General features: G+C 37.9%; 1 protein-coding gene across 3 annotated transcripts in view; it reads right to left on the reverse strand.

Annotated features, from left to right (window-relative positions):
• Nucleotides 1–23,021, reverse strand: part of Akr1d1 (aldo-keto reductase family 1 member D1) — a 40,762-nt gene that overhangs the window by 6,063 nt on the left and 11,678 nt on the right. For 2 of the 3 annotated variants that reach the window (XM_026398575.1, XM_026398576.2), the window contains 2 exons: nucleotides 8,112–8,189; nucleotides 2,803–2,925 (listed from right to left, as the gene is read on the reverse strand). In XM_026398575.1, coding sequence (XP_026254360.1) covers nucleotides 2,803–2,925; nucleotides 8,112–8,189 — 201 coding nt within the window. The remainder of the gene's footprint in view (nucleotides 1–2,802; nucleotides 2,926–8,111; nucleotides 8,190–23,021) is intronic. The other variant, XM_026398577.1, reaches the window with a different exon arrangement.

Genomic DNA, 23,021 nt, shown 5'->3' on the forward strand with positions numbered 1-23,021 from the left:
GTCATGTTTATCCATTTTCTAATGAGTCTTCTGTGGATTTCTGTTCATTTCTGTCATTGTTTCTGTTGAGCCTTAATGTTTCTCCTTGAAGATTATTTACGCTAGCTTTTGAATTCATAAGGATATGAACCCTATATATTTAAAAACATAATTACTTTTGCTTGCTCTCTGTTTCTAGTGTTTTGAGAGTTTAGTATTTTTATACTCTTTAATATATCAGTTTTCTTTATGATTTTTTCCATGGCTTCTCTTTGTATCAATAGCTCCAGAAAACTAAAATTCTTTTGTTGTATTTGTAAATGATTTCCACTTTGAAAAAAACTGTTATGGTTTGCAAAACTCACTTGTGACACAATGCAAGATGGGCTACAAGATCCTTAACCCAATCAGTGAACTAGTCACCTGATGGGATTAATTGGGTGGTATCTGAAGGCAGGTGGGGTGTGGCTAGAGGAGGTGAGTCACTGGGGATGTGGTTGGTGAAGGCAATCCCCCACTCACTGTCTTGACAGGGTCACAGTGAGAAAAAGTGTTGGCAAAGCCGCTCTCCCACTGTCTTGACAGGGTCACAGTGAGGATGAATGCTGGCAAAGCCACGCTGGTTGGTGGGTAACCGAAACCATGAGACCCTTTTTTTATGTAATTGGGACTTTGCATTTTCTTGCTTATGTTTCTCACAGGAGGCATGAGTATGTTAAATGCCAAACAAATTAAATTTCAGGTGGCTAGAACAGAACAGGTAGTTCATGCCTTGGAGGCCTTTCTACCATCCCTCAGCATATCAAGGACAAAATAAAAGGCTATTCTTCTATCTTAGTACATTGTGGACAAACCTAATAACGGACAACAATCATCCTCTGAAAGGACATGAGAACTAGTGCACCTTGACTGAGAAACAAACTCTTTGAGAACTAGTGTACCTTGACTGAGAAACAAAGAAACTCTTTGAGAAAGCAGCTCAACCAGTTTTATGAGAATAAATTTAGGAATTAATTAAAATAGCTTTATAAGACACAGTTTTAGAATAATGTTGGAAATATTATTTTATTTAGATTCTAAAATTTAGAAATTCTTAAGTCTTTAGTTGTATAGGTTTCTGATATGCTTTAAGGATGATTCATAAACTTTAGGATATAAGATTTAAAGGGACTTTTTTAGATGGGAATTTTAGATTAGAAATAAAGTACCAGTGTACTTTAAGTTAATGATTAGTTAGGAGACTTAGAGTCTGGTTATGTAGTTTGGCATTAGTTAATAAGAAAATAACATATCTTGGGAAAAATAGTAAATCTTGGGAAAATCTGAAGGATGTAAATTGGTGACATGTTTTATTGATGATTCTGTACTTTTGATGATTGTATGGCTGGGGGTCATATCCTGGAAGGATGTAGATTGGTGTGCCCTCAATCATGGTTAAGGAAATGTCATGTCTTGGCAAAGTTTTAAATTATATAATTAATGACGTATTGTGAATCTATAATGATGAGAAAAATTGTAATAAAAAGGGGACCCAGAGAAAGCTGCTTTAGCTCTCTCTCTGGAGATTGCTCAAACGGAATGACTCCTGTCTCATCTTTTCACCGACACCACTCATCCTTCAGGACTCCCTGGACCCCACTGGGGCAGGACCCCGGCACGTGGTCATGGGGAATTTATTTGTATCTGGAGAGTGGAGTCTCTCTCTGCTTCCTGATCACCATGTGAGCTGCTTCCCTCCGTCACACTCTTCTGCCTCACCTCCAGCCCCAGGGAACGGAGCTGGCTGTGTGTGGACTGAGACCTCTGAAACCGTGAGCCCCCAATAAACTCTTCCTTCTCTACAGTTGTCCTATAGTCACAGCAGCAAAAAAGCTGACTAAAACAACTCTGATCAAAAGGATATTAATTTTGGAGTGCAGTAGGAGGTAAAGTGCTTGTTTATTTCCTCATATCTAGACATGTTTTTCTCATACCATCAGCTGAAGACTTCATCCCTCTACCGTTAGTTTGTGCTACTTTATTTTACATTAAGTACTTATTTACTTATTCATTTTGGCTGAGGGGAGGGAGGATGTACTGAGGATTGAACTCAGGGGCACTCCACCACTGATCCACCTCCCCAGCCCTATTTTGTATTTTATTTAGAGTCAGGGTCTCACTGAGTTATTTAGCACCTCACTTTTGCTGAGGCTGGTTTTGAACTCGTGATCCTCCTGCCTCAGTCTCCCGAGCTGCGGGGATTACAGGCAGGCACCACTGTGCCTGGCTACATTAAGTTATTTTTGTTGTTGTTTGTTTGTTTAGAGAGAGAGAGAGAGGATTTTTTAATATTTATTGTTTAGTTTTCAGTGGACACAGCATCTTTATTTTATTTGTATGTGGTGCTGAGGCTAGAACCCAGGGCCACGGGGCGCATGCCAGGTGAGCGCACTACCGCTTGAGCCACATCCCCAGCCCCTACATTAAGTTTTGATTATACTTTGGCCTGTTTCTAAACATTCATCATCTCCATAATTTTGTCCCATATTACTTTGCCCCACTGAACTCTTGTTTTAAATACTCATGTTGTTCAATATCTGGCAAGTCTGATTTATTTCCACCTCATTCCTTTTCTGCTTCAAAAACCTTTTTGCTTACTTTTGCCTAGATTTGAATTTACAAATCTTTTTTTCCTAAAGACAGAAGTTGAGAGAAATTAAGATTTGCCCAGGATCCTCTGATGAAATTCCTTGGAGCAACAAGACTTCGTGACGCACAGTCCAAGCTTCTTGTTACTTAAATCCGGGTCCCCCCTCCACCCCAGGGGAAGCTGGTAGGCTGTACCTGGTTGGTGACTGGCTTGTATTTGAGTCCTGGTTTGTTCAGGATGAGTTCCAGCTGCCTGCGGTTAAAATTGGAGACGCCAAGGGATTTCACCAAGCCTGCATCTTTGCAAGCTTCCAAGGCCTGTAGGGTAAACGTCAGCAAGTTATGAAATAAACCTCACAAGAAGCCAGGATGAATACTTGTAAGGCCAACTATAAATTATTTAGATGGGAAAGCTGGGTAGGTTGACACCTGTTCTGTGAAGGAAGAAACAAAAGCAGGTGGAGAAAGGCAGGGCTCTGACTGAATGAGTTTGGAAAATATTCTCTACTGTACCTTCCCTTGTTTTTTCACGATGCATACCAGCATGCCAATGATGATCTATTTCTTGACATCTGTGGAGACTTTCTCTATGGCATAGTACATGATAAATTTTCATAAATGTTCTAGTGTGTGTGGCAAATGTAAGTTTTCCTATGTTTGGATGCAAACTCTTTCTCATAGATCTATGTCTGTGTACACACAAACCCACATTATACCTAAAATTGGCTTCTGGGTACTTGAAAGGAATGTGTCAGAAGCTTCCCATGAACTAGTAGACTTGTCAGTGTCTTCCAGCATTCTATCAATTCTTTTACTTTATATGTTTTGAAAATATTTTATTTAGTATATATGTGTTTAAAATTGTATATCTTCTCAGTAAACTACATTAACTTTTTTCTAAGTATTTAACCATATTTCTTTTTCACCTTTAATTTTTAACTTTAAGGTGGCTTTCTGCTTATGTGCCTCATTTTAATTTTAATCTGTCAATACTTGTCTTTTTTTTCCAGTTTGTCTTTTAATAGGACTTTGTATCTTCTTATTCCAGTTTATCTCACTACTTCTGTTTAATTCTTACTTTAAAAAAAATATATATGTCCATATAATGTTTTCCTTAACAAGGACAAGATGTTAGCATGTTTATACTTTTTTCTTTTTTTTTTTTTTTTTTGTATTGGGGATTGAACCCAGAAAGCTTAACCACTGAGCCATATCCCCAGCCCTTTTTATATTTTATTTAGAGAGAGCGTCTCTCTAAGTTGCTTAGGTCCTTGCTAAGTAGCTGAGGCTGGTTTTGTATTCACCATGTGTCCTCCTGCCTCAGTCTCCCAAACCAATGGGATTCCAGGCGTGTACCACCACACCTGGCCACATTTCTTGGTCTACCCCCAACATCTGTGATGTTAATACTGAAACTTTAATTGTAGTTTATTATGACTATATTCTTAACTATGTTATAGATATTAAGTAGTTTTAAGTTTAATTTGATCACTTTCAGTTTATACATTTCTTGAAGTATCTTTTAGATCATTGCCCCTAATGGTTTTTCTTTTTTTTTCCCCTAAGAGCCTTTTGATGGGTTTTGTATGTAGCCAAATTTCTAAGCACATGTAAGATCTAAAGCTATTTTTATCACACATAATTTTTCCTTATAGTTTGTATATAAAATACAAAGACAGCAATCTTTATTCTTCAACACTTTGAAAATACTATATCTTTTTTTTTTCATTCAGTGGTGTTGGTAATAAAACAAAACTCACATCAAATTAATTTTATGTGACTAACTCTTTCTTTCTGGAAGTTTCTAATTTAAAAAAAAAATCGATCAATTATAATTGATATACAATAAACTGCACATATTTGAAGCCTGCATTTTGATGAATCATATGGATGTACCAGTAAGATTATCACTACCATCAAGATTTTGAACACCTCTAGTAGAATGCTGATAAATAATTGTTTAACAACTGGCTGTGGGTGGGGAGAAGCCCCATTTTATGGTGTTCATCAATTTGTTGTCTAATTATTCACACTAGTGGCAGTCAATCTAACAGGACATCACCAGTGTTGGAGTTAGGAAGATTTGCACAGTTCTCGCAAGCTGGTATGAGCCAGTTTCAGTACACCACTGGAAAGATGATCCCTCTCCCACTGAACTGCCCTGGCCTTTCTGCTGAAACTCATTTGACCCATTTAGGTCTATTTTAGCACTCCCTACTCTGTCCCGTTGATCTGTATATGCATCTTTATGCTGACACTATGTCACCGTCATGATTCCTATAGCTGTATCACAATTCTCAAAATCAGTTAGTAGAAGTCCTCCAAATTTATCCCTCCTTTTCTTCCTTTCCTTCTTTTCTTTCTTTCTTTTTTGTAAGTTCTTTGGCCATTATGGATTATTTGCCCTTCCCTATAAATTTTAGCATTAGCTTTTCAATTTCTATTTTGACTCAGATGCATCAAATCTTCATATAAATTTAGGAATAACTAACATCTTAACCATATTGAGCATTAAGGGATTGTATGCTTCTCCATTCATTTAGATCTTTGATTTCTCTTAGAACATATTGTGGTTTTTACTGTATAGGTTTTTAAATTATTTTGTTAAATTTATCTCTAAGTATTTAATATTTTAAAAAGTTAATTTCTAATTGTGTGTTGCTAGGACATGGATGCATAGATTTTGTTTCCTTTTTGTCTTATGGGTTTTTTTTTCATATTAGGCTTCCAAATATTTGGTGGCTTTTTCAAACAGTTTTTATTGATTTTGAACTTAATTCCAATTAGATAAGAGTGCATTGCGTAATTAGAATATTTTTAAAATTGAAATTTATTTTATTTCTCAAAAAATGGCCTATCTTGTTAAGTGTTCCATGTGTACTTGAAAAATAGTGTTCCGTAAATATTACAAGGTCAAAATGTTGATAATGTTTAAATTTCAAATATTGTAAAGATTTTCCATATACTTATTATTTCAATTAATGGAAGAGAGGCTTTGAAATCTCTAACTATGAACATGAATTATTCTCTTTCTCTGGTCAGTTCTCTTAGTTTATGCTTCATATATTTTGAAGTTCTGTTATTAGGTGCATAGTGTTTAGGACTGCCCCTTTATCTCTGCTAATACTCTTTGCTCTGAAGTCTTGATATTAAAATTGCCACTCCAGTTTTCTTTTGATTAGTGTTAGCCTAGAATATTGTTTTCTATCCTTTTATTTTTTAAAAAAATTTTTAACTTTTTTTTTTCCCTTGCAGAATTGGGGATTGAACCGAGGGGCACTCTACCTCTCAGCTACACCCTCAATTCTTTTTAAGTTAATTTTTTTTTAAGACAGGATATCACTTAATTGCTGAGGCTGGCTACAAACTTGCAATTGTCCTGCCCCAGTCTCTCAAGTAGGTGGGATTATAGACATGCACCAACACAACAAGTTTTGTGTTTTTTTTTTTTTTTTACTTAAAATGAGTTTTTTGTAGAAAATGTATAGTGACATTGGTTATTATCCATTCTGACATCATGTCTTGAACTAGGATGCTTAGATTATTTATACATTCTGTGATTACTGATATCACTTAACATCTCTCATCTTGCTATTTGTTTTCTGTTTTCCCATCTTTTCATTTTCCATTTTTTTTCCTGCCTTCTCCTGGGCTGATTATTTTTCATTATTTGGTTTTGCTTCCTTCATTGGCTCATTTGCGATAGTCTGGAAATTTTAACATTTTCTCCTCACGTCTGGTATTCTGAAATTTCACCCCCAATTCATCTAGGTGTGTGTTTTCTTGTTAGTACTCCAGGATTTGCTCAATATCTTTTTTTTTTTTAATTCAACTATTACCTTTTTTCCTTTTTTTAAATTAGAACTCTATTATGTGTATTCTGGAAATTCTAATTTCACTTTTTGCATCTCTTAGCTTTTCTCTTTAAAATGTTTTTCTTCTTTCCTTCTTCCCTTCTTCATGTTGGGAAATCTCATCACTCTGATTTTTTAATTTAATATATTTTTTTCTTAGCTGGGCTCTGTGGTGCACACTTATAATCCCAGTTATTCAGGAGGCAGAGGAGGATCTCAAGTTCAAGGCCAGCTTCAGTAACTGTCTCAAAATAAACAAATAAATAAAAAGAGTCTGAGGATGTAGCTCAGTGTTAAGAGCATCTCTGGGTTCAACATCCAACATAAAAAAAAAAAAGTGTTTTTCGTTTCCATATCCATTCTACTATTTATCCCAATTTCTTTCATTGATTTTTTTTTTATTTTTCTGGTTATTATTTTTGCTCATTTAAAATGTTTAATTGTTCTTTTTCCCCCACATGGCTAATATCTTTTCTTATATCCTTTCATATATTAATTGGCTAATTTAAAAATTACTGGTTCTCTGCTTTGTTTATATTGGGATCTGCAACTGAGATATATTATTTCCTAGTGAAACAGTGCCTTGCCATTTTGGACTGTGAACTCATCTTCTCCTAGGGATATGGGCCACTCTCTCTGGCCGTCCCGCAGACTGGAATACCAGCCTCCAAACCTGGTCAGCAACAGGGAGGTCCAGAGTCAATGCGTGTATCGTCTCCTGAATGGACAGCGTAGGTACCAGAAAACCTACTCAGCGCCTCCTGCACCCTCAAAACTGTAGTTCAGATCTTCAACTGTTACTTCCCAGAGAGAGTGTAGAGAAAGATACACTCAATGTAAATTACATATTCCTAGCCTTTGGAGTTTGGAATGGTGTGTGTGTGTGTGTGTGTGTGTGTGTGTGTGTAAAACAGCTGCCAGAGATCAGTTCACAACCTGTTTTTCTCAGCTTATGATCAGTGCAGAGTTCAATGCCGATCTGATTTGATTCCTGGCCATTGAACGTGAGTTTCTGACTGTGGCAGAGGAGAAGAAAGTGCAGAGAGAAGGCCAGTACTCTCTCTTGCGTGTACTATCCTCTCACTGCCTGTTGGGTCGCCTTCTCGTCTAGGTCACAGCGTCCACCCCGCCTCGGGAACAAGCCAGCTCAAAGTGCCCCTCCCATCTCCATGAATTCAAACTCTTGTCCTCCTATAATTCCCCACTTTTGTGATCTTGGGGAAGGAGCCAACAACTTGTTCAAAAATAGAACCAGAATTATTTTTTAGCTTTGATGTATCATCTTGTCTCTTTTAGACATCATAGAATTAATTTTTTCAATTCAGTTTTTAAAATTTGTATATCTCATTTACGTATTTTCCATTGCCCTTCTATGAGAACCTATCTCCTTTCCTTTTTTTTTTTTCCTACTTCCACACCTTCCTCTTCCCTTTCCTTGGCCTTCTTCTCCTCAGCAAAACAAAACGAAGAATCAGCAGCACCAGGAATGGAGATTTCATGTGTCCGTACTCAGGGTTGGAAATACTGGCTCTGACTGTTAATTTCCACCGGGAGTAAAGGCTACGGTTTGCCACAAACCCAACAGGAACAATTTGATCACAGCCCTGAAAATGTAGTTTCTTTTTTAAATAAGAGGCCATGTGAACATACCTCCCAAGTGGCACACAGATCTGATTTATGATACAACCACTTGCCATTCTCATCTCTAGGATACACTTCATTTCCAGGCTGCAACGAAACAAAACAACACAACAGAACATTATCCATTTTATTTATATCTGGGAAATAAAGTTATGGAATTTGATTTTTCAGTATACCAATATATCCTGGCCCTGAGAAAGCAATTCAAGCTGACTTATTTATATGTTTCTATAACTACATAATAAATATCATGTATAATTATATAAAATGATAAATTATTATTCTATACTTTAATTGTATGATAATTATGTAATTAATCATATTAAAACATATCATTATATTATAGCATCACCATATTGTACTGGGAATTCAAGATGACAGGTGAGAGGCACCCAGCACCCGCCTGCTTCTCCATGAGTTAGAATTAAGTCAGCAGGTGGGTAGCTGCTTACTGAGGTGGGTGACTGTGGGAGAGTGCTGGAATTCAACAAAAGAGAAGAAAGAGACCTGGAGAAACCCAAAGATTTTGGATACCAGGTGCTGGGAGAAAGAGACCCCAGCACTGATCACACAGCAGCATGTCAGGGGGAGCAGGAGTCCCCACTCCAGTGGGGATGGGGAAAAGGAAGAGTCCCAGAGAGCTCCGTGAGCCCAGAATTCAGCCCCTAGCAGATATACAGTCAAGACCGACGAGAGACCTGGGAACCGCGCAGTGAGTGGGATCTGGGTAAGTTCTGTGCACTTCCCAGTAGTATATTCCCATAGAGCTGAGAAGAATCTGAGTTTATTGCTCTGGGAATCAGAGGCTCCTGCAATTTGCTACATCGGTGACCCTGGAACCTGTGGGACATGGTACCTATGAGGGCCCTCAGCATTTGTTACCAACACACCCTGTCAGATTGCACAAGACTAGATGTGAGTGCCACAGAGGGGAGCTGGGATCCTGGTCCCTGGCTTCCCGCATGAAACACACCAGGAACTGTGCCAGGGTGTAAACAGAGGGTAAAATTCCAGGCCCTTCACCATGATTGCACAGTCAGTATCAGAATCTCTTCCAAGTAACAGCCAATGTCATCGGTGTCTGTGGAAATCCCCCTCCATGATAGGGGCTTCTGCTCCGACTGTAGGAATAATCCCAGAGGGTCACCTCTACACCACATCTGCCTGAATTACCAGAGGGACCCCAGTCTCATAAGACCTACAGAGCAAGTGGGCTGCTCGGGCCCTGATACAATGTGTATTCTGTCAAAATCCACTCATCTCAGCCCAAAAGACAGAGGGAGATTACACTACAAAGTCCAATTGGACTTAAACCCACCACTGCAGAACAAACCACCTCCCTAAGATATCACCAAGAGAAGGCCACCTACTAAGAAGGCCCTCAAATAAAAGTGGAGGAGCTATTCATTCCAAGAGATGCCAACATGGAAACACAAGAAATGTGAAGAAACAGGCAATATGACACCTCATAAATCTCATAATTTTGTAGATCTATCAAAGTGGGTGAAATGATGGATAAAGAATTCAAAAGAGTAATTTCTAAAAGGCTCAATGAATTTCAAGAGACTACAGGTAAACAATTGAAGAGAATGCGGAATGTGAATGAGAAATTCAGTAAAGAAAGGTTTTGAAAAAGAACTAAACAGAAATCTTATAAATGCAAAACCTGGTAAGTCAGATAAAACTTTGTTGAAAGCCTCAGCAACATGCTAGATCAAGTGGAAGGAAAAGTATCATAACTCAAAGACAGATCTGGTGAAGTATTACATCCAAACAGAAATAAAGAATAATAAAGAATGTACAGAACCTACAAGATCTTTGGAACATCATTCACAGATCAGATATCTGCATCATCATCAGCATGCCTGAGGGGAAGAAGCTATAGGCTGAAGGCAAAAACCAAGCAGAACAAAACCCTGTTCAGTGAAATGTTAGAAAATTTCCCCCATCTTGGGACAGGCACGGACATCCAGGCATAGAAGGCATTTAGAACCCCAAACAGACGCGATCACCAAAAAACTCTCCATAACCTATTACGGTTAAATTGCCAAAGTACAGGACAAAGAAAGAATGTTAATATCCTCAAAAGAGGGGCAGCAACCCACATTTTTTTCAAATCATTTTAGTATTTTAGCATTTTACCCAAGAGTACATTTCACGGCATCAGTAAAACGCCATCCTGGTCACATATACTCACCACACATGATCCATGAGGGGAACAATGGTGATGATGACATAAATTGCTGAATCACCCATATAACTTCCTGAACTCAACATTTATCACAAACTAGCTCTCTTGTCATTCCGTTATAGATCTTTTTTACTGGCATTTCCCTTAACTCTTTTATTTTAATTTGTTCTAATTAGTTATACACGACAATAGAATGCATTTTGAAATATCATACAGAAATGGAATATAACTTCTCATTCTTCTGGTTGTACATGATATAGGATTACACAAGTCATGTAGTCATATGTGCGCCTAAGGTCATAATTTCCCAATTCATACTATTGTCCTTCCTACTCCTGTACCCCCTTCCTTCCCTTCACTCCCTCTGTCTAATCCAAATTACCTCTATTCTTTCCTAGCCCCTGGTCCTGCCGTCATTATTGTGAATTAGCATCTGCATGTCAGAGAAAACATTCAACCTTGAGTTCTTTGGGATTGGCTTATTTCACTTAGCATGATAGGCTCCACATCCATCCATTTAGTAGCAAATGCCATAATTTCATTCTTCTTTAAGGCTGAGTAATATTCCATTGTGTGTATATATGTCACATTTTCTTTATCCCATCTTGTTGAGGGGCACCTAGGTTGGTTCAATAGTTTAGCTATTTTGTGAATTGAGCTGCTATAATCATCGATGTGACTGTGTCACTGTAGTATGCTGATTTTTTATGTCCTTTGGGCATAAACCTAGGAGTGGGATAACTGGGTCAAATGGTGGTTCCACTCCAAGTTTTCTGAGGAATCTCCACACTGCTTTCCATAATGGTTGTACCAATTTATAGTCCCACAGCAATGTATGAGTGTACCTCCCCCCCCCACATCCTTGCCAATATTTATTATTGCTTGTATTCTTGATCATTGCCATTCTGACTAGAGTGAGATGAATTCTTAAGAGCAGTTTTGATTTGCATTTCCCTATCTGCTAGTGATGTTGAACATTCTTTCATATATTTGTTGATTGATTCTATTTCTTCTGTGAAGTGTCTGTTCAGTTCTTTAGCCCATTTATTGACTAGGTTATTTGTCCAAATCACATTTAGAGACAAACCTATTAAAATATCAGTAGATTTCTCAGAAGAAATTCTCAAGGCCAGGAGGGGATGGAATGATGCATTTCAAGTCCTCTAAGAAAATAACTGCTGACCAAGAGTGCTGTATCCAACAAGATTATCTTTCAGCACTAAAGGTTAATTAAGGACCTTCCAAGATAACCATAATCTAAGACAATTCGTGATCGCTAGATTGGCATTACAAAGAAACTTAAGGAAATCCTATATCCAGAAGAAGAAGAAAAATAGACACAATCATAAAAGCACACCAAAGAAGAAATCTTACCAGAAGACACACAAATGAAAAATAGGAGAGAATCAAACATAATCAACACAGTAAACCATCACACTTCTAAGATAAATAAGGAAGAAGTAAACAAAGATTATTCAAAACAACCAGATGAAAAAACAACAGAAAGACAGGAGGTAGTACATACCTTTTAATAACCCAGAATGTAAAGGGTCTTAATTCTCCAACTGAAAGGCACAGACTGGCTGAATGGATTAAACTACAATACCTACAACTAAGTGACCTGTAAGAAAATCACCCCATCTGCACATGCAAATGAAAGTGAAAGGAGAGGAAAAGGTAAGATCCAGTGGAATCCAAAATGAAGCAGGAACGGCTCTACTTACATGTGGCAAAAGAGACGTGAAAACAAAAACCAAAAGAGGCAAAGAAAGTCACTATATTGTTGGATCAGACAATTCATCAAGAAGATATAGCAAACCATTTGACCCAACTATCCCACTCCTTGGTTTATACCCAAAGGACTTAAAATCAGCATTCTACAGTGACGCAGCCACATCAATGTTTATAGCAGCTCAATTCACAACAGCCAGACTATGGAACCAACCAAGGTGTCCCTCAATAGATGAATTGTGGGAACTGCCCTGGATGAACATGTCTTTAAGTCCTGAGTCCCCGGGGCACTGAACAATTATTGCCTTCCATCTGTCCGGGCAGTGCCAGGTGCAGTAACTTGGGTGTTACCCCAGGAGTGGCTCCAGGAGGAGGCGTCACCAGCTGGGGTTGAGTTACACTCGCCTCTTCCTTTGAAATCTTACCCCTGTGCCCTTTTGGGGGATAGACTATTCCATGGAACAGCCTCCCCCAATAAAACCCGGTGCGAGGCATGTTCTCTCTCTCTCTCTGTTTCTTGCCTGCTTTGCCTCCTTTGTGGGAAAGGGGTCAGAGGATACATCACAGAGTCCAAAGGAAAAAGTTGTTTCTCTGTCTCTGTGGGATTTTTTTTCGTGCCAGCCCAGTTCACCTGGAGTGACCCTGACAGGTTTAGCTGTGTGTTGCTACAATGAATGGATAAAGAAAATGTGGTACATATATTCAATAGACTTACTCAGCTTTAAAGAAGAATGACATTATGGCATTTGCCAGTAAATGGATAGAGTTGGAGAACAACATGCTAAGCGAAATAAGCCAAAAAACCAGATGCTGAATGTTTTCTCTAATATGTGGATGCTAATTCACAGTAAGGTAGGTGGGGGGCACTAGAGAAGAATAGTGTCACCTTAGATTAGGTAGAGGGAAGTGAAGGGAGAGGAGGGGAGGGGATGTGGGGATAGGAAGGATAGTAGAATGAACAGACATTATTACTTTATGTATGTAGGTGACTGCATACCTACATTGTGATTCTACCATATGTACACTCAGAAATGAGAAATTATATCCCATCTATGTATGACATATCAAATGCATAAATGCATTATACTGTCATGTATAACTAATTAAATAATTTTTTTAAGTGATAGGAAATGAAAACAAACACCACCCATCTGTTTATGAGGTTTTAAATAAAAATGATAAGTTGTGTACAAATTAAAAAAAGATATAACAATTATAAATGTATATGCACCAAATATTAGAGCACCTAATGAATGAAACAAATACTATTGGACATAAAGGGAGAAGTAGGCCTGAGTACAATAATGGTGGATGACTTAAATACCCCTCTCTCTCCATTAAAACATCCAGACAAAAATCTCAACAAAGAAACATGATAGTTAAATCACACATAGATCAAATGTTCTAAACAGGCATCTGCAGAATGTTCCACCCAATAACAGCCCAATATACATTTTTTCATCAGAAGATGTAGTTTTTACCAAAATAGATCCTGTGTTAGACCACAAAGCAAGTCTTAACAAATTTTTTTAAATGGAAATAATTTCTTGCCTTTTATCTGATCACAGTGAAAAGAAACTAGAAATCAACGGCAAGTTAAACCACAGGAATTCTACAAATACATGGAGATTGAAAAACACACTATTGAACAAACAGTGACTCACTGGAGAAATATGAGAAGAAATTAAAAATCAAATGAAAATTGAAACAAAACATACCAGAATTTATGGAATACAACAAAAGCAACACTCAGAGGGAGGTTTATAGTCATCAGTGCTTACATTATAAAATAAAAGCTCTCAAGTACATAATCTAATGATCCATCTCAAAGTCTTAGAAAAATAAAAACAAACCAAACCCCAAATCAGTAGAAGAAAAATCAGAGTAGAAATAGGTAATATATAAAATAAAGAACAATACAAAGGACCAATGAAATAAAGAGTTGGTTCTTTGAAAAGATAAACCAAATTGACAAATCTTTATCTAAAGTGACCAAAAGAAAGAGAAGAACTAAATAAATAAATTAGACATAAAAAGAAGACATTACAATAGACATCAATGAAATTCCAGAGATCATTAGGGAATATTTTGAACATCTATATGCCAATAAATTGAAAAATTGAGGAGAAATGGACAAATTTCTGGATATCTGACCTAAAATTGAACCAAGAAGATACAGAAAACCCTAAATAGATTTATAATCTCATAGCTTGTTATTAAAGTATACAAAGCTGGGCATGGTGGCGTATGCCTGTAATCCCAGTGGCTGAGGCAGGAGGATCTAGAGTTCAAAGGCAGCCTCAGCAAAAGTGAGGCACTAAGCAACTCAGTGAAACCCTGTCTCTAAATAAAATACAAAGTAGGGCTGGGGATGTGGCTCAGTGGTTGAGCTTCCATGAGTTCAAGTCCCAGTACCAAAAAAAAAAAAAAAAAAAAAGTAATAAAAAGACTGTCAACAAAGATAGTCTAGGATTGGGTGACTTCACTGTAATTTTTATCAGACTCTTAAAGAAGAATTAACAGCAGTGCTCCTAAAGTAAAGGGTAAAAATCACGTGATCATCTTGATAAATGTAGAAAAATCTTTGATAAAGTTCAACATTCCTTTATGATAAAAGGGATGTTGAATAAATTAGTATTTGAATAAATTAGTATTTGAGCTTTTTATTTCAACATAATAAAAACTATAATGACAAACTTATAGCCAACATCATACTGAATGGAGAAAAACTGAAAACATTTCCTCTAAGATGAGCAAGAATGTCCACTCTCACCGTCCTCGTTCAATGTAACACTATGTTTTAGTTAGAGCAATGAGACGAGAGAAAGAAACAAAAGGTATACAATAGAAAAGGACAAAGTCAAATTATTCCAGTTTGCTGACAATATAATTCTATACATACAAAATCCTAAAGACTCCACCAAAAGACTTTTAGTGGATTGATAAACAGATTCAGTAAAGTAGCAGGACACAAAATCAGCATACACAAATCAATTGATCTTCCATAAGCCAATAATGAACTTGCTGAGAAATCAGTAGTTAACCCCATTTACAATCAACAAAATAAAATAGAATAAAAACCTAGGAATAAACCTAAGGATGTAGGAATAGCTCTACAATGAAAACTGTAAAACACAGAAGAAAGAAATTGAAGAAGCAACTAGAAGGGGGAAAGACTTCCCATATTCATGGATCAGGAGAATTAATATTGTAAAATGTCCATACTACTCAAAACAATCTACAAATTCAATGAAATCTCCATCACAAGACCAACTATATTCTTCACAGAACTATAAAAAACTATCCTACAATTCATACGAAAGCACAAAAGACCCCAGATAGCCAAAACAATTCTGAATAAAAAGAGCAATGCTTAGAGGCATCAAAATACTTGATCTCAAAAAACACTGTAGAGATATGGTAACAAAAACAGCATGATATTGCCCAAAAAAGAAAAAAAAATAGACATGTAAACCAATGGAGTAGACTAGAGAACTCAGAAAGAAATTCAGGTATCTTCAGTCAACTGATCCTTGATAAATGTCCAAAGACAGACATTAGAGAAAGGACAAACTCTTTAACAAATGCTGTCTGGTAAACCAGATAGCCACTGGTAGAAGTCAGAAGCTTGATCCTTGTCTGTTATCCTGAACAAAAGTCAACTCAAAGTGGATCAAAGAGGGCTGGGGGATATAGCTCAGGTGGCAGAGTGCTTGCCTTGCAGGCACAAGGCCCTAGGTTTAATCCCCAACACCAACACAAAAAAAAAAAAAAAAAAAAAAGAAAAGAAAAGGATCAAAGACCTAATATAAGACCCAAGACTTCAGTTACCAGAAGACAATAAAGGAGGAACACTTCAAGATATTGGCACAGTGCTTGATTTCCTGAATAGGTCTCAAATAGCTCAAGAAACAAAAGCAAGAATTGACAAATGGGATTATATCAAATTAAAAACTTTTGTACAGTAAAGGAAACAATTAACAGAAGAGAGAGCCTACTGAGTGGGAGAAAACCTTTATAGGCTATTCATCTAACAGGATCATTATCCAGAACATGTTAAAAAAAACTGCAAAAACTTAACTACAAAATAAACAAGCCACAACAAAGGACAAATGACCTGAATAGGCACTTCTCGAGGACAAAGTATAAATGGCCAATAATTATATGGAAAATGCTTGATATCTTCCCCTCTCATTGCATTTAGGGAAATGCAAATCAAAACTCCATTGAGAATCCAGGGATTCCATCTCACCTCATAAAAAGACAGAAAAAAAATATATCCAACAAATGCTGATGAGGATGTGGAGAAAAAGGAACCTTTATACACATTTAGTGGAGATGTGCATTAATAAGTCACTTTGGAAAACAGTATTGAAGTTCCTCAAAAAATAAAAATAAAAGTACCCTATGATCCAGCTATCACAGTCCTGGGTATACATCTGAAGGAATTGAAGTCAGCCTACAAAAGAAACCGCTGCATGAACGTGTTTATTGTGGCAGCATATATAATAACAAAATATGGGAACAGCCTATGTGCCTGTCAGTAGTTGAAAGAATAAAGAAAATATGGTAGACATACACAATGGAGATTTTTTTCAGCCATAAAGAATAATAAAATCCTGTCATTTGTTGGAATGGATGAAACTGGAGGACATGTGAAGTAAAATAATCCAGACCCAGAAAGAAAAACAATATGTGGAAACTAAAAACAAAATGAAATGAAAAGATGAACTGAAAGTAGAAGGGGGACTGACTGTTAGGGACTAGAAAGGGGATCCATGTAAGCAGGGAGAGAGGACATCATGGAGGACAGACATGATCAATCTGTGTGCATGAATAGGAATGTCTAAGTGTCACCCGGTCATGTGTAGAATTAATGTTTTAATGTGCAATATATAGGAATCACATTATATTATACATACTACCTTTTACCTTTTGTGGCACTGCCCAAGAATTCTTTCATAGTCTCATAATCTCACCTGGCATTCATTTTAAATTGAATTATTATTTTTTCTTTATTTAATGACAAGTTATTCTTAAGCCATGGAATTCTCTCTTAGACAGAAAATTACTTTTATTTAAAAAAAAAAAAGTGGTGGCCTATTTGTGGTTTGACAGTCTATCCTTATTAAGGTTCAAGGCAGCAAATTTCCTACTGTCTTAAGAAACCAAAGATCATCACTAAGAGTGAGAAGAAATGCTTCAGGTAAGAAAAGTGTAGCTAATGGCTGAAGGTTCCCTAAGTGTCAGAAAACTGATAGCAGGTGACTGCTTTGTCCTGGGGGTGCTTTCCTTTCTCTCTTTGGGCCCACCAAGAGTTTAGTGTCTTCTTTTCTACCCTGTGTTTGATCTGAAGGTCAAACTCCTCCTCTGGTTTTTGGTTGGTCCTCTTCTAACTAAGCCTGACGATGGAACACAGTCCTTCAGATTTCTTTTGTGAACCCAAATCTTTGAAAGGGGATTCATGACTATTTAGTAAGGAGGACCATGATATTTCCAACTGACATGACTTATAAGGTGGTGTTGAAAATTTCTAGATATTTAACAAAACAATCCCAAACACACTTCCTAGATGGACACAAAAATCTAAGGATAAGACGCCGATTTAAGGAAAGGTCATCCTGGCCTCATGCTCAGGCCTTTGCTTTTTGGAAGGGCCACCTCACTCTGGTGACACTGATTAGATTTCAACTTTACTGTGATTACAGTCCAGTACTGGTGAAGCTCATCATTGTATACTACCACTTTCTATTCTATAGATATGTCCCACAGATATAGTACCAGATCCAGTATTACCCTTGTAATATTGAAGTTAATGAGATCTCCTTTTCTTCCCCATCAGCAAATTTCTTTTCTGGCCAGTAACATAAGCCTTCATACTTTCCCTGGACCGCATGTTTCATCACCATTATTTTTATATTCTATCCCCTGATATCCCTCTTCCTATTGAGCTATCCTCTTCCAATTCCTCATCTATTGAGCTCAGTCCCACAGCTCCCTGTTGAGCTTGTTCTAGGATCTGGGGATATCATGGTGGAGAAGACGACCAAGTTCCAAGTCTAATGGGAATGACATTCTAGTGGAGATAGAATAACAAACAAGATGAGCAAGAAAATAAGATTTAGGTACTGATAGATGCTAAAAAGGCTACCTGCATAATAGAAAATAACTTGAACAGGATGAGTTTTGATAGAATTTTTAGGGAAGGCCTCCATAGTCAGATGACAATGAAACTGGATCTTGAAAGGTTAGAGATAAAGACAACTATAGGAAGACTCAGAAGAAAAGTTTAGGCAGAGGAACCACCTAACCGACACATTGATTTTTAGAATCCTAACTTTCAGAACTGTTTAAAAAAAATGAATTTCTGTTTAAGCTATCTAGTTTGTAGTACTTAAAAAAAATCATGGAAAACTAATGCAATGAATAAGTGTGAGAACACACAAAACGTATTAGGATACTGCATAAGGATCTGTCAGCTTTCAGCTACTCTGGTCTGAACGAATGTTTATAAGCCTCCTAAATTCACATGTTGAAACCTGATCACCATTAGAGGATGGAGCCTTTGAAAAGGGATAAGGTCAGGACGACTCTGACCTTGGGAATGGGACTGATACCCTGATAAAGGAGGCTTCAGGCATCTGCCCTGACCCTTCCACCCTGTGAGGACAGGTAGACAGTGCTGTCCATGAGGAATGGGCCTTCACCAGACACTGAATCTTCTGGCACCTTGATCTTGGACTTCCTAGGTTCCAGAACTGTGAACAATAAGTTTCTCTTGTTTGTAAGTTCCTCAGTCTAATGGATTTTGTGGTAGCAGCCCACATGGACTAAGATGGTACCCCCTCAGATGCCTTTACCATTTTTGCATATGCTCTGCTTTCACTACCCACAGCCAGCACCTGCTTGAATCTGTCTGTTAGAAGACAGACCTCAGACCGATGGAACCTGTTTGCTTCCTCACATGGGGTGTGCCCAGGAATTGACACTCACCAGGGGCAGCTCTTAACCTAGAGCTGCAGAGGTAAAAGTATTGCTGTTCCTCAATCAAGTGAATCTGAGATGTGGCTGACTCTGGCTGGAGGTTCCCAGGACCTTGAGTCAAAGTTGCTTTCTGGAGGACTTTTTCTGTCACACCTCTGCTTGACCCCTTTTACTCCAGTCACATTTCCTCACTTCCCCAACAGTGTTCCCCAGTTGCAGGTCATAATAATTCACTCTCATGTACCTCTTCATTTCAGGGTCTGGCTCTGGACTGGAGCCAGAGCAGTAGAGATGAAAATAAGAGAAGAGATTAACATAAGAACTAGGAGTGGGGCCAATACCTTTAATGTTGGCTTGGAAATAAGGTGAAGTGGTGGCAGTGAGGGACAGAGAGAAATCAAGGATAATTCCTAAGCTCCTTAGCTGAATGGTGGTAATCATTTCCTGAGGTTGGGGCCAAGATTCAAGAGTGTTTTTTTTTTTTTTTTCTCTCTCTCTCTCTCTCCATTACTGGGGATTGAACCCAGGGGTGCTCTAGCACCAACTCCTCACCAACACCCCCAGCCTTTTTAAAAATTTTTTGAAACAGGATCTCATTAAGTTGCTTAGGGCCTTGCTAGGTTGCCCAGGATGGCCTCAAACTTACAATCTTCCTGCCTCAGCCTCCTGAGTTGCTAGGATTATAGGCATGAACTACCACACCCAGAAATATTTTGGATGTTTTGACCAATCTGTTATTATTTTCCTGTAGCACTGTGGATTGAATTTAGGGATGCTTGCTGGAAAAGAGCTCTACCACTGAATTACACCCTTAGTCTCTGTTTGACTTTGAAATGACCATTAGACGGACATTCAAGGGAGTATTTGAAGAGACAGTTGAACAGAGAAGCCTAGGGTTCAGAAAGAGATCATGGTTACAGATTAAATTTGGGACTCATCAGCCTGTAAAACGGTCTTAAGGCTTTGTGAGTGGGTGGAATCAATTTACAGAGATAGTAGGCCTAGGTCCTATACATTTCCACACTGAGCATATAGAACCTCATCTGACCTTGGAAGCTAAACGCTGTTGGTCCTGGGAAGAGAGTGAGGCCAATAAGACAAGACTATGGCAGAAAGAGCAGTGGGCATAATAACATTTGAAGGTTGGCAGAGGGTAGCTGTCAAAGAATCATGAGAATGTATTATCATACAAGCTGAAAGAGGAAAATATTTAAAGAGGGAGATGAACACACAACTGTGTTGAAAGAGATCAAATAACACTAGGACAAAGTATCTGTTGGGTTTGGCAGGATGGACACCTTTGCTGACTTTGATAGAAATCTCTTGTTGGGAGCTGTTACCATTTGAATATGTCTACCAGAATTTATGTGTTGAAAGCTTAATACCCACTGCAACAGTGCTGGGAGATGGGGACCGATGACAAGTGGTTAGGAGAATAGCAGGTGCCATTATAAAAAGGACTTATAAGAGTGAGTTTGTTCTCTTGCAGTCTTTCCTCTTCCACCTCTGCCATGCACTGACAGCAAGAAAGCTCTTTTCAGATGCCTTGATAATAGATCTCCCAGCTTCCAGAACTAGGAGACAGTAAATATCTGTTCTCTATAAATGATGCAGTGTTGAGTGTTCTGTTAGCACAAAACAGAATGAGAAGGGAATGCAGTAATTGGACAATACACATTTTATTCTTAAATATATTTCTCATTTTTTCCTCTACCATCTTACTTTCACAAAACTCAACTTTCCCTTAGTAATAACTTTCCACATTGTTCTATTAGCAAAGAGAATTTCTCCTGTTTCTTCCTGTGTCATTGAAAGGAAGAACCAGTCTCCTTTCTCCTTGATGTACGTTATTATTCACATTAATTATTTTTCATCTCAGATTTTCTCAACATCTATGACCCAAATTTCTACTCCACTCTTCCTCCATATTTTTCGCCTTTTGCATTTCATCATTTTACTCATCTTCTGAAATGATCTTATTCCTCCTTCACGAGTTCTGTTACATGATTTTTTTTCTTCCCCAGATGCTACTATCAAGCCACCCTAACCCATGTTAGGTATTTCCACGTGTCCCCTTGAACTTCCACCATGTCTGCTTTATCCTGAGAAGTTGGTTTTTCTCTTTCCTACACTGTCAGGCAGTATTGGAAGATTAATTCAGCCCTCCAAAAATCCATGCTACTTACTCTTATTTCTGTTCATTCATCTTTTAAAAATGTCTTCTAATTTTTTTTCTATTTTGTTGCTCTGGAATTATGTCTGCTTATCAACTTGACACTTTCAAAAAACACTGAGATTTTTGACAAAAAAGATTTTTTTCACTTAAAAAATTATGAGATTCAAATGCTTATGATGTTTTAGCTTTAAATATTCATTTCCCAATTACAGGCCCACTTGGGAGGTATCGTTATATTGTGTCAATTCTTACTGTTAGTTTGATCTTCAGTGTCCCTGAGCTTTGATCCTTTCAAGAGTACAAATAGAAGTTTTCTATTTGCTTTCTCCAAAAAAAAAGACTTAAAAAAGTTATTTCGTCCATAGAAAGGTAAACTTTGTTTTTTTTTTTTTTTTTTTTTTTTTTTTTTTTTTGGTACCACAGGTTGAACCCAAGGACATTCAACCACTGAGCCACATTCCCAGCCCTTTTTTTTTTTTTTTTAAATTTTTTGACAGGTTTCCCTAAGTTGCTTGGGGCCTTGCTGAGTTGCCAAGGCTGGCCTTGAGCTCTCTGGTCTCCTGACTCAGCCTCCTGGATGGCTGGGATTACAGATAAGCGCCCCTGCACCCAGATAAACTTCATCTTATCACTTTTAAATACAGGTTCTCCCCCAAATTTTAAGACTCAGATTTAGAAAATCTGAGTCTTAAACAATAGTCAACAATCACTGAGTGAGATGAGAGTTGAGATCATGATACCAAGAAACCAATGCTGCCCTTGGGTGTTAGGCTCAAGAGGAGAAGTCAGAAGGGACAGTGGAGTGTAAAGATGAGCATGGCATTGACCACACGTCACGTGACCCAGGGTCTGACCCCTAAATCTGATGAACTTGGAACAGGAGTAAGTGACTTCAAGATTTTGAGGCTCAGCTTTCTCTTTTTTGAAATGAGATTATTAATGTGTATAATTGCTAAGCATCCTTTCCACCCAAATATTTCATAATAGTATCTTTTATTTTATTATCTCTTCAATGCCAGGCATTGTGTCAGTACCTCCGAACATGGCCTTTTAGTGACTCCTCGAAGCAGACACAAATTAGCTATTATTGTTTTCACGACATTGACAATGGAATTGAAGTTCAGAAAGATAAGAGGGACTCTTCTAGGGAGTAATAAAGCCAAAAGTCAAGAGTGACAATTGACAATGGAATTGAAGTTCAGAAAGATAAGAGGGACTCTTCTAGGGAGTAATAAAGCCAAAAGTCAAGAGTGACAATTGACAATGGAATTGAAGTTCAGAAAGATAAGAGGGACTCTTCTAGGGAGTAATAAAGCCAAAAGTCAAGAGTGACAATTGACAATGGAATTGAAGTTCAGAAAGTTAAAGAGTGATTCCTCTAGGGAGTAATAAAGCCAAAAAGTTTGGGTGACTCCAAAGCCCATATTCTTTCCACTACACCATATTTAGGTGATGTGGGAAGGAGATGAGGTATGACTCACCCAAGCCATCTGGCTCCTATGGGACTGAGACGGGATTCAGATGAGGCAGCCTGGCTCTGGAGCCCATGATCCTTATCATTTGTCATAAATGACCTCTGTGACCTTTGTGTTCTACCATCCCTCTTCCCTCCTCTCTCATTCTATGGTTTTTGGCTCAACTTCCTCATTTAAAATGGTGACTTTATGATGTTTTACAAAAGTGGGTTCTTCCTGCTTCTGGATGCAGCCCAAGATGGCAAAGGGTGGTATCTGAGTCTCACAGAGTTAGAGAAGTCAGTGTCAGCCAAGGCAGTCAGAAAGCAAATTGAGTGGGAAATAAAATTGGTGCAAGAGTGGTCACTGGAGGACCTTGGCTG

The sequence above is a fragment of the Urocitellus parryii genome, chromosome 3 (genome assembly GCF_045843805.1).
Source record: "Urocitellus parryii isolate mUroPar1 chromosome 3, mUroPar1.hap1, whole genome shotgun sequence".
In the NCBI taxonomy this organism is placed as follows: Eukaryota; Metazoa; Chordata; class Mammalia; order Rodentia; family Sciuridae; genus Urocitellus; species Urocitellus parryii.